General features: G+C 42.3%; 1 protein-coding gene across 2 annotated transcripts in view; it reads right to left on the bottom strand.

Annotated features, from left to right (window-relative positions):
• Positions 1 to 886: 886 nt before the first annotated feature.
• Positions 887 to 16,548, bottom strand: part of Kit (KIT proto-oncogene, receptor tyrosine kinase) — a 78,187-nt gene continuing 62,525 nt past the window's right edge. The window contains exons 9-21 of one of the 2 annotated variants that reach the window (XM_027390910.2): positions 15,927 to 16,120; positions 14,378 to 14,484; positions 14,159 to 14,285; positions 13,779 to 13,883; positions 13,569 to 13,679; positions 11,893 to 12,043; positions 9,960 to 10,051; positions 9,329 to 9,456; positions 8,181 to 8,303; positions 5,253 to 5,364; positions 5,042 to 5,141; positions 4,595 to 4,700; positions 887 to 3,513 (exon numbers count right to left, since the gene is read on the bottom strand). In XM_027390910.2, the coding sequence (XP_027246711.1) occupies positions 3,382 to 3,513; positions 4,595 to 4,700; positions 5,042 to 5,141; positions 5,253 to 5,364; positions 8,181 to 8,303; positions 9,329 to 9,456; positions 9,960 to 10,051; positions 11,893 to 12,043; positions 13,569 to 13,679; positions 13,779 to 13,883; positions 14,159 to 14,285; positions 14,378 to 14,484; positions 15,927 to 16,120 (1,588 nt within the window). In that variant the 3' untranslated portion in view covers positions 887 to 3,381. The remainder of the gene's footprint in view (positions 3,514 to 4,594; positions 4,701 to 5,041; positions 5,142 to 5,252; positions 5,365 to 8,180; positions 8,304 to 9,328; positions 9,457 to 9,959; positions 10,052 to 11,892; positions 12,044 to 13,568; positions 13,680 to 13,778; positions 13,884 to 14,158; positions 14,286 to 14,377; positions 14,485 to 15,926; positions 16,121 to 16,548) is intronic. The other variant, XM_027390911.2, reaches the window with a different exon arrangement.

Raw genomic sequence — 16,548 nt, 5'->3', positions numbered from 1 at the left:
TGAAATATCTGTCCATCTGTCTTCCTAATTTTTGATGCCTATGCCTTCCTAGCCACAAAATTCCTTCCTGATTTAGAGGCATTTGTCTTCATTCCAGCTCATCTTTCTACTCTTTTCCTTTCCCTCTGGGGACACACTTCAGCAGGTGTACACAACATGTCTATACAGCAAGTCAAAACTGATGTGGTTTGGGCATATAACTCATTTTAGCATGTATGTAGTAGGTTCATGTATGTTGATTGTGTACTCACATGTATGTGGAGGTCAGAGGACAACCTCAGGTTTCATTCCTTAGGCTCTCTCTGTCCATGTTTTCATTGAGACTTCTCACTGGATAGGACTTGACTACTTGGGGACTAGATTGGCTGGCTGGTAAGTCCCATAGCCCCTTCTCCACCTCTCCAGCCTGGGGATTTATAGGCGCGTAAGATTTATCAGTGTGTGCTACCACATCAAGGCTTTTCTTTTCCTGTTTTAAAAATGAGCTCTGGGGGTGGAACTCAGGTACAACATGTGCCTTGACTGACTGAGCTATGCCTCCACAACCCATTCCTAAGAGGCTATGTGGTACAGGAAAGCTCTTCATCTCAGTTGGTTCCAATGGTCTGGTTGGTGCCTGCTCGTATCACAGAATGATCTAGCCACAGGAGAATAGCCTCCTTGCATACCACAGGGCTCCAAGTGAAAAGCCAAGACCCAGAACTCTGTCATTAGCAGCCAGATAGTAGGACAAGAGCATCTACCTCACCTTATGATGAAGTCACCTCACCTAAAACCCTCACCAACAAGAGAACATGAACTGCTTTCTTCAGATCCCTGATATAACCTTGTACATTACTACTGAAGCTAATTTCTAGTCAATCTGTTTTAGGAGAAAACATGCTGTGTGAATTAGCTTGGACCACATGAAATTGCTGTTATTTACTGTTATTTTGCCAACAAATAGTCACTTCTCATGAATCAACCTAATGTTAATCATAGCGATATGGAAAACTCTCAAAATATTTTCTACATTTCTCAATTTAAATAGAGACCTTGGCTTGTAAGGATAAAGAAAATAGCACACACTAAAATTACTTACGAATGTCCACTGAATTTTCAAGTTATAATTCCTAGTGTGATTGAGTCCTACATGTATTTTATACAAATTGTGCACAAAACTTTCTGACTGGGTGAATGTACTTTGAAAAAAAAAACAGAAAAACTTATTTGATTTATATATTTACATTTTTATTAGAATTCTTCAGAACTGTCAACAATTGGACAATATATCAGAAAAAAGAACACATGAACCATAACATGTTTAAACTTGCACAGCTTATATATTTACACATAAAGTTACTGTATATATAAAAAATATTTTCAGGGACTCATGGGGCTTGGGAATATTCAAAAGACATTATTGCTACATTTCAATATTTACAAAAAAAAAGCCACAAAATAATTCCAAACAACAAGCAACTGAAACAAACATCTGACATCTGATGTAAAAAAAAAATTATAAAAATATAAACTTTCAAGAATATCCAAGACAAATTCTCAATGGTACGCCCCTGAAGTACCTAGACATCCATAATTAACAGCTACTTTCCTTACTATAATCAAAGTCGATAGGAATGCAAAGGAATGTTCCAGACAAAGTATGGCAAACAGTGACAATCTCGTACATGACAACACAGCCTCCAAATCAGTTAACTTTGGAAAGGTGCGAGAGTGTAGAACTCCAGTGCAAATGGTCACTTCCAGGTTAATGGCCACACATCTCTAAATAGGAATAAAAAACTGGGGGAAACCGTGAAGGCAACATACCTGAATCCTGCAAGACAACACGTAAATCTTGCCATGTACACACTTATCGCTTATACTGGACAGTGATGATGGGGAGTAGGAGGAATGGCAACTACAAGGTAACATCCAGGCTTCTAGTCTACATTTTCCTGGAATGATAGATAGCATTATATAAGGTCAAAGGAATGGGTACAGTATGTTGAGTATAGATAAGAGTGTCAGAAGTGCAGGTGGATTTCAAATAAATAGATTCTTAAGCGCTCCACCCTGTAAGCCTCTTGTGGTGGCTTTGGGTAATCTCTTCTGGATGGTGGGCGATGTGCAGGGAGGCAGGAGAGAGACAGGAGTGGCGAAGAAAGCTGTTACTTCTTGGGTACTGGAGGACCTCCAGGATTCAGGGCAACGAGGTCCCCAAAACATCTCATCCACACGCATATACACACGCATGCACACACACATACACACTTATATAGATACTGGCCCAAAGTCCAGGATGTGCCTATAAAAAAGGCTGAATCTAACTTTCACTTCCTGCTATGTGAGAATCCAAGCCAGGACTGCACTGCTTCCTCACTCCTGCAGGAATCATGGGGTAAAATGGTAACTAACCTTTTCAAAACAGTGTCAGTTCACTTGGCTGCAATGCCACTCTGAAGCTGGGAGGCTTGTTCTGGGCAATCTACAGAGCAAGTACACTGGCTAAGAGGTTTTTATAAAGATTGTGCTTAGCAGTCAACATTTTTCCTTTAGAAAATGCATTAACTGTTTCCTTCAAATCTGTATGGCTCTTAATCTATTCTTACACACGGCAGACCTAATGCCAGGGTTGAACACAGAAACTAAAGCTTGCAGGGTTCCCCCCTCTGATGTATGAACACATACTACGTACAGATGAATATATACAAATGCTGGCTAGGAGGCCTTGCCTCCAATTCCTAACAGCCAACTCTATTTAAAAACCAGGTCAGTTGTACAAAAGCCGGTGCAGCAGCCCACGGCAAAGCATCTTTGTTCAAGCTTCTGGGGCATTTTCTTTCACAGCCTAGGTCTCCTTCTCAGCATGAACTACTAGATTTCTTAAGCCCAGATGTTTTCACGTGTCCTCTGTTCTAATAATGGTCTACTTTTTCACACAAAGGGCTTGGGTTTCACTTTCTAGTCTTGCTACATCTTCCCCACCATCTTGGGGGGCTCTCTAGGCCAAATGGGATGACTTTTATTCTTCCAATGGACTACTGGCCATACCTTCCGACAGACTCAGAGGAGCACTGCAAATAACTCTGGGCATCTAGTTTCACCCCACCCTCCCTTCCTCTAAAGCAGGAGTTCTGTTTACAGTAGGAGCTACTTTGCTATTGGGAAAATATATACACATACAGTTCGGACCTTCGCAGTGGGACGGTGGCTGATGGCAACAAAGGGGTCATCAGCCACTAAAGTGTGCTCGTAAAGACAGGATCACAGTGGGGTGGGGATGGGGGGGACCAGCTACCCCGAAGTGGGATACAAGTCAAAGGAAAACGAAATAACCATCATGGAAGCCGAAAGAACGGGGATGGAGACAGCAGGGAAGCCTGTTGGACAGATTTGTGCTCAGGCGTCTTCGTGTACGAGCAAAGGCTGGGTAGAAGAAGCGCTGCTGCCGACGGAATTGACTCTCACAGAATGGTCCACCACCACGGGGTTCTCCGGGTTGGGATTGCAGTTTGCAAAGTTGGAGTAAATCTGTAGAGAAAGAGGCCACAGTCAAATAGGGCATGACCTCTGACAAATGTAGCAAGCAGGGGTACTCACAGTTGCAGAATGCTAAAAGACAAGGGTTTGGCAGGAAACAGTGGCTGAAACTTAGATCAGGTTTACACTTCAGTTCCCACCACAAGGAAATCATTTTACACAAGAAGTGTACAGTGCTTGCAATGTTTCTCTTCTCGTGGGACACATCTTTGAACAAGCACTGGCTAGCCTATGAAGGAAGCTAACGGATCCCTAGCGCCAACTACAACCCAATTGCTGGTATAATTTGCAGCGACACCTATGACTCTTCCAGAGGTCATTTGTCAGGAATCAAAGCACTTGGGTGGAAAATGATGTTTCATTTGAAATGTGCTTTGATGCCCCGCAGAGCAAGCATTAACCCAAAGGATCAGTGGTGTGCTATTAGAAAGGAGTTCCTAACAGATGGCTCAGAAGAGAGGGGAAGCAGCTAAAGTACAAGTCCAGTCCCAGTAAAGACGGCTAATTCTTCCTTAAAAGCCAAACAGGAAATAATGGATTTATTTCATTCTACACTCCTGCAAACACTTGGGAGGGATGTCCTAACTTCAAACAACCCTCTACATACATGGTTGTGGGCATCACAGCCATTGCCACCGGCTGGTTCTGGCTGTCTAATGCTCACTTTACTGTGGTAAGAGGCTGTCTTCTTTCATGCTGTCATTCTAACTCACTCTAACCCACACAGGATGAATGATCCTGCCATGTGAGGAGGAGACCAGACAGTCCCATGATCAACATTCCAGGACAGGGAGGAAGCATTGGAAGCCTTATGATAACATCTAATTCCACACATCTGAGCACAAGACCTGCCTCCCCCATCTCACATCTCTCTGGATTAGAAGGGAAGTGGAGGTTGGGGAGGGTGTGAGCAGCAAGAACGGGACTACTATTGTTTTGTTTTCACCTTCTGAAGGCCTGTTTATAATCCAAACCAGGGAGATGGGGGAAGACTGGTTCTTGTCCTGGAAGCCTGGGGACCATGAGCCTAGAACGAGGAAGAAGAGGATTCTGGGCCCAGCCTGTCACTCACATGCTTGGTGCTCTCTGAGATCTGCTTCTCAATGAGCTGCACAACCTGCTTGAAGGTCGGCCTTTTCAGGGGATCGGCATCCCAGCAAGTCTTCATTACTTCATACCTGCAAAATGGGGACCAATGTGGATCACTCCTTGATGCCCTTAACCTGCTGTCTGCTGTTCACCACACAGCAACTTCAGTAACAAATCTGGGCTATGCACCAGGATGTGTGAAGTGACATATATACACAGAATAAAACCCTGTGTGTGTGAGAGATACTGTCACACGTGTCTATACTATTGGTGACAAGAGATTATGAAGAGAACCACAGCCGTGACATTTGAGCCACAGTAGCCACCAAAGGAATGAAGTGACATTTCAAACTGTGCTAGCAAAGACTGTCAACATCTGGGTTTTCTGCCTTTAGAAAGGAAATTCTAAGAAAAGGCCTCGGGTCCTTACATTTCTGCAGGTGCGTGCTCTGGACTCAGCATCCGGAAGCCTTCCTTGATCATCTTGTAAAACTTGGAATCAACTGGCATCCCTGGGTAGGGGCTGCTTCCTAGAGCATAGAAAAGGGGCAAATCAGTGTCAATCACCAGTGAGTAGAATACAAAGGTAACCTCCAGAAACCGTTGGGCAATGAAGTAATTTTTGGCAAGGAATGTTTTACCTAAAGAGAACAGCTCCCACAGGAAAATCCCATAGGACCAGACGTCACTTTCAAATGTGTACACACAGTTGAAAATGCTCTCTGGTGCCATCCACTTCACAGGCAGTCGGGCCTAGGAGGAAACACAGGAGAATAGGCTCAAATGACAAAATGGAAAGCTGTCCTGCTGGTGCAGATCTGGCTGGAAGGTAGAGGTAAGTACCACCTATCAGGACCTTGAACCTTCATGATCCACAAGCCACCTTCCATTTATGACTCCTGGTTCTAACAGTGATGAGTCAGTATAGTAGACTAGAATATAGAAGTCCACGGGTTCTAACCTTCCTTCCAATAAAGGCCTTGGACAATGAAGACACTTTCTACTTCACTCTTCCTCTTTGTCAACAAAATATATGGCCTCTCCCAATTTGAACTACATTTCCCAGCTTCCTCTGCAGCTAGCTATAGCCAGACCACTTAGTTTTAGCAGCTAAGAACCAAGTTTTATGTAGTGGCATGCCAAAAACAAGAAAAAAAGAGAAAAAAAAAAAAACCTTAAAATACCATAGGGATTATGCACTTGGGTCCCTGTTCTTTCCTATGCACATGAACGACAAAACATAGACATTTAGAAGGATCCGGTGCTGAGCTTTTTGTTGTACTACCCCTCACTCCCTTACTGGAGAAGTTACCCAAATACAGATAAGCCAGTTTCAGATTCATCTTGCAAAACAAAAATAACCCTTCAAATACCAGGAGTTGTTTCATGGGATGATAAATGAGGTAATGCAGGTAAAAATGCCCAACAGTGTCCAACCCACAAATATCCACCCAGACTAACAAGCACAGACGAGAGCGGTGGCTGTTCTGAGGTGGGAAGTGGCTGAATCTGTGCTTACACCAGGAGACATTCAGGAGCCTTCCACTAAACTTACCATGACTATGCTGCCTCTTAAGAGTCTGTCAGGATTTCTGGGTATTAATCTGCCACATGAAGCTAAATCAATCCTTTAAATCGGTTTAGGACTTAACAGTAGGGAGACAGCCTCTTCTAGGGTTAAGTTATTTTAGTGTGGGGTTGGGGTAGGGAATGATACACATACAAACTATAAAACCACCTACTTTCTATCCCCAGATACTATGCTGCAATTCCGAACAGGGCTGTTAACCTAGGATGGATTAGTGTCTTGAATTCAAGGGGGCTAGGTATCTAAAAAGTAACTTCTAAGTGAAGTCTAGCATTTTCTAAAACTATAAAAGCAGTAAAACAGGATTCATGACTTGTCCTCTGTAGTCATCAGACACCTTCATGTCCGATCTCAATATTTACAGGAATTGCAAAACAAAATTTCCATTCACGATCACTTTGAAATTAGAATAGTTTTTATGTGTTGTTTCATGCAATAAAGAAGTGAGTATGCTGTCTACCATAAGTTCTTTTTCAAAATCTGAAAATTGTTATTCAACATATCTGCTTTGCTTGGTTAAATCTAAGTATTCCATTCATTTGAAATGGTTTTCTGACAAGGGGGTCCATAGGCTACCCTGGACTCAGAGCCCAGGGTGGAAAAATAGTTAAGAATTCACAAGAACTGAAAGAATTTTCAGAGAGCAAAGGAACTTCACAATGACTACACTTAAACTTCCATGCAGCACCATGTCATGTACATTTCTGTGTTTTAAACTTTCTCAAATAATTGGTTAGTTCAACTGACTTGACCTGTCAACTACAGAATTAGCTAGGCAGATATTGGGGCACAAGCTCTATCCTGATGGTTTGAAATTCAAAACCACAAAGTAGAATAAGAATGGGCCTGGCTCTGTTCTGAGACCTCTGCCAAGTACTAACTCCTGTAAGTACTGAGTAACTCTCTCTTGTCAGTTATACATCTGCTAATAGGACCAGAGCAGAACTCAGCCAGCCTGGGCCTAGACTATCTTGCTCCTATATCAATATTCAGAGGATAACACAGTAAAGCACTTTCCATTTTCTATTAAGTATTAAGCCAGGATGGAAAGAAGTTGTTTTCATCAATTCTCCTGTCAAAAAAAAGAAAGAAAGAAAGAAAATCTGACCTTGATGGAGCCTTTTCAGAACTGTATGATTGGGCCAGGATATAAAGTCAGCAATACCTTTACAAAACCAAGCTGTGAATAGCCTACCAACAGAGGAGCCATGGCGATGAAAGACAAGGCATTGCATCATCATGACAGATACAAAAATTGACCTCCAGGAATAAATATGGACTGTTCAAATGGACCCGGAAAAAATAGGCATCTAAGAATATATATCTAGAAGGTTATGGCCTTCCATACCCACTGGCCCCTACTGACTAAGCTATCTCAGATATAAATCACTAAAATATAGTGCACCTTGGTTTCTCCTGCTATAAAAATTGGAAGACAATGTGTTCTAAGGCACGAGTTTGTTTTGAGGTTACAGAAAGGCTGGTGGTGAAATACAGCACTTTGAAAAATTCACTATGTTCCACAAACCAACCATTATTTATGAGTCTACTTAATAGCCTTATACTGACTACGAGACCCAGCATTCCTTACAGCTAACTCTGACACCATCTTAGTCTGTAGTCATTTTCACATGGTAGTTCAACATCAAACAAACAAACAAACAAACAAAAAACCTGCCTACTGTGACCTTCAGGTCTACATTTGTTACAGTTGAGCAAAATCAAATCCATTGCTATTCTCAGGCTATAATGAAAATTAAGGCTATTTCTATTTCCTTAACATGCCCCATAATTACACAATTATAACTAAGAATTCTATTATCAAATGTTAGTGGTAGGAACATTCAACATGCCATGCAAATTTTGCTAAAACACTCGGCACTGCAAGGTAGGGGTTGGATTATGACAATCATAGAAAACAATTTTGTGTCAACACTGGATACCAGGGTACCAAAATGGTGGGATAGAAAAAGGTACTCACGTTTCCTTTAACCACATAATTGGAATCATTCCTGATGTCTCTGGCTAGACCAAAGTCACAAATCTTTGTGATCCGACCATGAGTGAGAAGGATGTTCCTGGCCGCCAAGTCTCTGTGAATACACTATTGGGATAGAGAAGAAAATGACAGCCATTCACTTCAGCTCTCAAAGAGAAAACTATTTTTAATACTACAATGTTGTTTACATAAAAAAGCAAAAAAACAACTTTTGTTTTAAAGTATTTAGTACACCAAAAATAAAAAGTATGCCTCGAATGATATTCACATTCTGTGTTTCACACGATCAGGACTCTAATTACTATAATTGCTTCCCACCCCAATTCTAATAAACATCTTTCTCCAATTGCTTCCCACCCCAATTCTAATAAACGTCCTCCTCCCCCTACAACTGCTTTCATTCATAGGAAAATGCATTATAAATAGTCAAATTGCATTTCTAAACTGAAAGTTCATTTTGTATGCATCCCTTTGAATGTCTCCTCCAAAAAGACATTTCACAGCTTCAACTTGACATCTCCCAAGGACACAAAGTAGGGGTCTTCATTTCAGCCCATCTCTTAGTTTGGTAATTGTCTGGACATGTCACTAGAGCAGTCGCTGTGACCTCACTCTTGGGTGATTCCTTTCCGCTGAGGGACACTTCTTCCAAAATCATGTTCCTTCCTTCTCTTCCCACCGACATCCTTTACTCAACTGTTCATTGTCCTCTCTGACCTCTTACCGCCTGATACTCCATATGTACAATCTGTGGGGCTCACCCCACGGGAGCCCAGCTATGTGCCATAGTAACAGTGAAGCATACTCCTGACTCCGAATTTGCTCATAAGCCATTATCAATTCTATTTTCTAGAAACGTATCCCCACATCTTAAAGCCAAAGTTCGAAATGAATTCACTGCATATAAAAGAATATTCATGGAAGCTCATTTAGACAGGTTTGCACTTTCAAGCTTATAAATTAGAGCAGGAATTCCAAAGAGACAGCAGTTGGAACATGAAGCAACGAAATTTCCTCTGCTTTTGGTTACCACACTTCAAAATGACACTCTGCATTCTAACTAGGACTATGAAACGTTCAAATAAAAAAAAAAGGACTCTGTGCCTTTTGCAAGACTCACTGCCACTCACATTCTTGGAGGCAAGAAACGCCATGCCCTTGGCCACCTGGTAGGAGAAGCTCAACAAATCTTCCAGGTCCAGAGCCAGTTCATCATCTTCCATGATGGCGGGAGTCACGTCTCTTTCTATATACGAGTCTATTAGGAAGACAGGGTTTTCTTAGCAATAAAAACCTTAATGGTAAGGAGAAGACAGAAACAGTCACAGTACCAGAGGCTAGCAGCTAATGAACAGAGTGTACCCCTGGGCCAATCACCTCCTTAGGGGGGAAGAAAGGTGGATTCTGAATCACAAAGTCAATAGAGTTATCCAATAATCCCCCCATAGGGTTCCAGAATCCTTAGGACAATGGTGGATCCATTTTCAAAATCTAACATCTATAACAGTAAGATATTAGATATAAAAACATGCATTTGTCAGAAACATCTGCTTGTGAGCCCTAACTGCCACTGAGCCCTTGCTTGGCCACAGTAGGTTCTTCCCAGGAATGACGAAGCCATTCCAGTTAGTGGGAAAGAGGCAAAATCCTTGTCCCACATTTCTTCAAACTCCACATGACCCCCAGCCCCTCTCCCTGAGACAAGATGAAAAATAAGGAACATAGTTTGATTGCAGTTCCTGCATGCCAGGTTGCTCCCACCTATTCTTGCCGATCTCCTTTTGTCTGTCTTGGTTGGTACAACATAGGAAACTCCAGGCTTCATGTCCATGTACTCATTGGTACTGTCACTGCTGGAGAGAGGAAACACCTAAGTCAGAACTAAACAGAACTGGAAAGGGGACACAGCACTGACAATGACAGGTCAGGCTACAGTTCTTACCTGGTACGTCATACAGTAGACTAATTTTATGTCAAGAAAAGTAATGCAACCATTGAATGAAGAGTTTCAAAACTAGGTTCTGGGAGAGATGAGTATTTACCGTTCAACATTAAGGTCTGATTTTTCATTCACACTAAGGTCAAATCCTCGGGAGTGTGTTTTTTGTGGGGATCAGGTTAGAAGCTTCCCATCTCCAGCTATAGTGGATTTAATGGGTGCTAAAGAGCCCAAAACTGTTACCTCACATTACTTTAGACTCTAAATTAGCCCTTACTCAGACAAGTGGGGAAGTTAACAAGACACTTCCAAGGCATGTGAGGGGGGGAGATGGTTAAGCGTACAGTGACTGAGGGAAGAAGGTTTTAAAAAAACCAAGTTTGGTTCAGATAAACACCAATAATTTGGATGGTTTTCTAGACCATCTGGACCTCTTGAATCTGCAACATTTGGCTGGAGACTCTTCAAGATTTCTAGTACTTCCTGCCTCTGATTAGCATAGAAACACCATGACAACAACCTCCTTCAGAGCGTGCTGGTGGCTCCAAACCCATATGGGATCCCAAAGCGCAAAGAACATCACACAGGACAGAACAATTCAAGCCATTATTTCAGAAAGTTAAAAAACACATGTAGGGCCCAGGTTCCAGACTTCAGGCAAAGTAGCAAAAGGTGGATTTTGTGACATTTTACTACCACGTCACAGGACTCAAGTTTACAGGACTAAAATGAAAATACAAAGCTTTACTTGGTACTTCAGTGGTGAGAAAAGGTTTTACAAGGTAATTGTCCATCAACATTTACCAGGGTCTCCTTAAAAGTCTAGAATTAAGACTTCAGAGGACAAAATCCTGCCATCTAAAAACAGAGTACAGTTCCTATAGAATTTCATTATTTTAGTTTCTGGTGCTGGGATTCTAAGCCAGGACTTAGAGTAAACATGAAAAGAGGTAAAATCTACCACACAACTGCAGCGGTATAAAATATGAGGGCTAGGGAGTGAATATGGTTTCCATTGGACTGAGTGGACCTTGGAAGACTTTTTCTATGGTGGATCTCAACCACATTTGAGAAGGAGACACAAACCACGGCAGAGATTTCTATTCTGTTTATACATCAAACTAGTTTTTCTCCAAGGAACTTGAAGCTGCATATACATCATTCTTTGCATCATCATCTTTCAAGACCAGTGTCAAAGAGGTGCAGAATTCAAACATTGTTCTTTAATAATGATGTCTTTATAACACAATAAAGTGAGGGGGCATGGCAGGGACACAAAAACAATGCTGATGACAAGAAGTCTATACATATGGAAATATGCTCAGTGCTCTTGGCCATTCTACTCCGTCCCCAAGACTTAACTGTGGCCTCATGACAGGTTTTACCCTCTGCCCTATAAATAATTCTCCTATGAAGATGTCTACAGGCCCAAGCTCAGGAGCATAAATAGAAACACAAGAATGGACCCACAGTAAAAAGAAAACAGGTAGAAAACACATTTGGTTCCACAGAACCCAGGCTTAGGGAAGAACAGAAACACGCATTAAAAGAAATCAGCAACAATCTCAATTTGAATCTTCAAGGGTACTATCTGAACTTTTGAAATAGTGAATCACATTTAAATAATTTAATAATCTGGCTTCACACCTCAGAGTACCTTAGTTCATTTCTTTAAAGAATCAGCCTTGATTGCAAACCCTTATGACCCCACAAACTGCCTGTCAACAGCTGACTATTTATGTAAATCAGCCTTACCAGGAAGTCTCCTTTGAATGCAGGAGGTTCTTATAAAGTGCCGCTTCTGCCTGATCTTCTTGCTTCGAGAAAATAAATGAATCACGTTTTCTTCTCAAAAAATTCAAGAGATCACCATAGCAACAATATTCTGTAATGACCAGGGTGGGCCCTATGAGGATATAATAAAATGTTAGGAAGACGCAAGATACACTATAGATAATCCTGCCTCCTGTAGAAATACCCAAGGGTGACCACGGCTACTAACGTTCTGCTTCAGTGGCTAAGCCTTCTTAGTCCCAACATGATTCTATCTATTAACATCACTTATCAAAGAAAGCAGCATTGTGTTGAGTGAAATAAAACAAGCAAGCCCCTTTCTACCTGGATGTCTAAGTGACACGAACATTAGGAACCAGAAGTGACTGCTGGCTTTGCGGCCACGAGTGACTGCTTTCAAAGGTTCTACCATGATCAAGCTTCCTACAGGGACCCTTTGATGCACTTCTGTGTTCAGCAGGTTTCTGTGTCCTTGCTGTAATGTTATTATGAAAATGAAGAGCCCGAGCTGTAGCCTGGTAGGGAATCAACCACATGGAACAGTCAGCTAAGCTCGGTCTGGAAAGTGGGCGAAGAACCTGAAACGACCCGTTTTGCTGACATTACTAGTTGAAAAGAGAGTTGGTGCTCTGAATGTTTAAAAGCACTGTTCCAAGTTAACAGGGAACTAATTACTGTGGGTAGAAACTGCCTCATGAACAATTCATGACCTGATGAAGCACCAGTTACGGGGGCTGTTTTGAGACACTGTCGAAACCTGTCTGCTGTCTCGTGGCTCTCTCTGGACAGACAGCAACAGCTCAATCCACACACCTTTGTTCCTTTAGAACAAAATGCCTCCTGCAAACATCAAGACGCCCTCAATGGGAACACTGACTAAAGGGTTCGAATTGAAAGCTTCCTTTTTAATGGAAGTGAAAAGCTTGCTCTGTTTGGGGTACATTTGAGAAGTGGGAGGCTCAGGGCTACTTTCTGCTACAGAACATTAACTCCTGAGTGATTAATTATGACCCAGCAATATCTAAAGCTTTAAGATTAGGAAAGCCTTCTGGGTGAGCCAAGCCAGAGAAGAGCCCATGATGATGTAGCATCCATGAGAATAAGTTGCATATACCTGGCTATCCCCCCAACCCTTGGGATGATACAGCCAAAAGCTATATCCCTGTACCTGTTAAAGGGGGAGGGTATTATAATTCAATACATGCATGCAATGTATAATGAGCAAAGGAGGGTGTGAGTGGCTCTATACAAAGAAACATCCTGCGTGTTGCCACACATTTGTGGGAGTTAAGATGTTGATCTGCAGAGAGCTGGATAGAGGTCCTTAGGACTGTCGAGTGGGAGGGGAATGGGAGGCTGAGTAATGGGCACCAAAACACACTTGTGGGGAGTAATCCCAATTTTCTACAACATAGTGTGGCAACTATAGCCCTCATCTCAAAGTAACAAAAGGACAGGAATCTGAAACAAAAAAACGAAAAAACTACATTCTTAGGAATGCTGAGGAAAGGAAAACAGAACAAAATACTGGAAAAAACAACAACAACAACTCCCAAACAGCTTATAATTAAGCACTGTCCAAATCATATTTTGATAGCCCGACAGACAGCAACAGGTGCTGTAGACACAAGACTCACCTCCCACGGTGCATGCTCCAAGGAGATTCACGATATTCATGTGATTGCCCAGGTAGCTCAGGACCTTCAGTTCTGACATGAGGGCCTCTCTTTCCGTTAAATGGGCACTTGCTAAAATGGAAAACAATGTATTTTAGCAAAATGAAGAAAAGAAAAACCCACAAGGCAAACTGGTGGTGGGGGCAGGTAGTGGACGCTCTGGACACTTACGTTTGAGCATCTTCACAGCAACCGTCATGGCAGCATCTGACTTAATCAAGCCATATGCAGTGGCCTCAACAACCTTCCCGAAGGCACCGGCACCCAACGTCTTCCCTTTAGAAAGGAAGACAAGGTCAGCGGAAAGACCCGGTGGACAATTGTGACGGTTCCAAAACCAACAAGGCAACTCAAGGAGAATGAGTCTGGAGAAACTTCACTATAGTCTTCCTTTTGCTAACCCAGCCAACTTTTGTAACATTTGACAGAAGGCACTTCTTGTTTCAGGTGAAACAAGACAAAGGAAGCCACTGAAGGTTCCTTAAAATCATTGTTATGTGTACACACACACCAAAAAAAAGCTACGTGGAAAGCCCCAGCTTCATACTGACCAAAACTCAGTCTGTTTCTGGGAAACTCCCATTTGTGATCATAAGGAAGTTGTGTTGGGTCTATGTAAACATAATTGTTTCCATTTATCTCCTCGACAACCTTCCATTGTACTTCATACATGGGTTTCTGGAGGAGAAAGGGAAAGACATGTCACCGCTTAACAATCAAAGCCTCGGTCATTGCGGCATCCGGGGGAGAGGGAGGAAATCAACAGTCACCTGTAAATATTTGTAGGCGAGAACCATCACAATAATGCCCATCAAGCCAGCTGTGATCACAAAACCAATGAGCAGTGGTGTGAACAGGGTGTGGGGCTGGATTTGCTCTGCAAGGGAAGAGAATTGTGATTGTGAGCCGTTTGCAGGACAACAGCCTGGCCACCACCACCTGTCCCAAACTGAACTTCTCTCATGGCGCATGCAGGGAACACATCTTACTCTTGGTATTCAAACGCATCATTCCTTCCTCTCTTTCTTTCATTATTAATTACTATTATTATTATTATTATTTATTTTACTATGTGCTAGGGATGAAACTTGGGTAAGTGCTCTGACACTGCACCACACTCACACCTCACACCTCACTGGACGTGCAGGCATCTCCAGAGATGTAAGTTAAAACCAGATTACAAAGAAAACGAACTTTCTGTAGCATACACATAATGTTATGCTGTTTCAGTAAAAAGCAACATCTGAATGAACTTCCTTTCTGGGTGCTTTGCATTTTCTTCCTGCTCTCTTATACTTTCTACCCTGAACATCAATGCCTTTGGCAGAGAGGAAAGGCATTTTCGAGGTGTCCTTTTCATTGCTCTGTCTGGGAAAAGTAACAATACAGAGAGCAGTGTTAGGCCTCTGCTCTTCCTTATCCAAAGGCTGAGGTCATGCAGCTTTTTGGCATGAGCCCTATGGCCAATGCTGGACACCACAGAAACTGGGCACTAAAAGCAAACTCAGATGCCCAGTTTCCTTGTCTCATATATGCCCATTCATCAGTGCCTTCAAGGGTCATGTGGCCTGCTAGTCACTCAGGAAGCAGAACCTAAAGAACTGGCTGGACAAGGAGTACAGCCCACAGAAGGCCATCCACATAGCATGCACATGCTCTGTACGATTCTGACAGTGCAGGTGCACAAGCATGTCTACACACACATGTACAAACACACACACAAATAAAATTGGGGAAAAACTATTGGCTGACAAGATATTTTGACACAGATATTTAAGAAAATGTAACTCATCTTAAATAACTAAAGTCATAAATAGAATTTATTTATTTATTTTTACTTATGTTTCTCAAAACAGGGTTTCTCTGTGTAACCCTGGCTGCCCTGGAACTCGCTTTGTAGACCAGGCTGGCCTCAAACTCATGGAGATCCACCAGCCTCTGCCTCCTGAGTGCTGGGCTTAAAGGTTGTGCACCACCCACCACATCCAGTGAATTTAAACTTTTTAAAGTTTCCTAATTATACTTGAGTAGAATGAAGGAAGGTTCCCTTACTCAACTATAACTGCACACATGTAACTTGTCGAGAAGCTCGGACAAACACAAAGAGAACAAGTAAAGCAAAATGGCTAATATTACATTGATAAAATCAAAACTTCATCAGCAGACTAGTATGGAATGAGAGTTTGTGAGTTTGATGACAGCACAGTGTGATGTAGGCATTACCAGAAATGTTATGGCCAATATTGGAATGGAGTTAAGATCATGGTATGGTACACAGAGCCTAAATATCCCCTTAAATTGGATCAAAAGGAAATATACCTTTGTTGTTACCTTTAAATGCAAAGTTAAAGAAGGCGGAACTCTTGCCCACATCGTTGTAGGCCTTACACTCCACTGTGCCGTTGTGCCGCAAGACACTGGAGTCTATGGAACTCTGAACCACTAGTTTTCCAAATGGTGACACAGAAGCGTTCTGGATCTGTACATCCACTGGTGGGACGGGAACGGCACACCTACAATAAGAGATCGACAGTGTGGGCTTATACCAGGAAACCAAATAAAAGCATGTGACACTTTGATCTGGCACATTTGTATGACTAGAAACTCAGGCTCAATAAAAACTCCCTTTCCCAGCCATCAGGTCAGGATGGCCCAAGGAGAATGAGCCCCCTGGGGACCTCTAAGTGAGGAAAGTACTGAAGGAAACCAGAAAGGGAGCAATGGTTTAGAGGTTGGACATGGACCTGTGCCCTGACTCCAAGTGCCCGACCTGGTGACTTTTGCCAGGTTCTGTCAACTCTTCACTGCTAGGTTTCTGTGGCTGTACCATCTCAAGGGTAGGTGAAAGGAATGGACTCAAATGGCTGCTGGCACTAAACGCCACTGTACCACAGACTTTTAGAAACAAATCTGGAAAGCATGAGTGATGGTTGAAGATAAA

The sequence above is a fragment of the Cricetulus griseus genome (genome assembly GCF_003668045.3).
Source record: "Cricetulus griseus strain 17A/GY chromosome 1 unlocalized genomic scaffold, alternate assembly CriGri-PICRH-1.0 chr1_1, whole genome shotgun sequence".
Lineage (NCBI taxonomy): Eukaryota > Metazoa > Chordata > Mammalia > Rodentia > Cricetidae > Cricetulus > Cricetulus griseus.
Note: the sequence above shows the minus strand (reverse complement) of the source record. Positions and strands in the feature narration are given on the sequence as shown.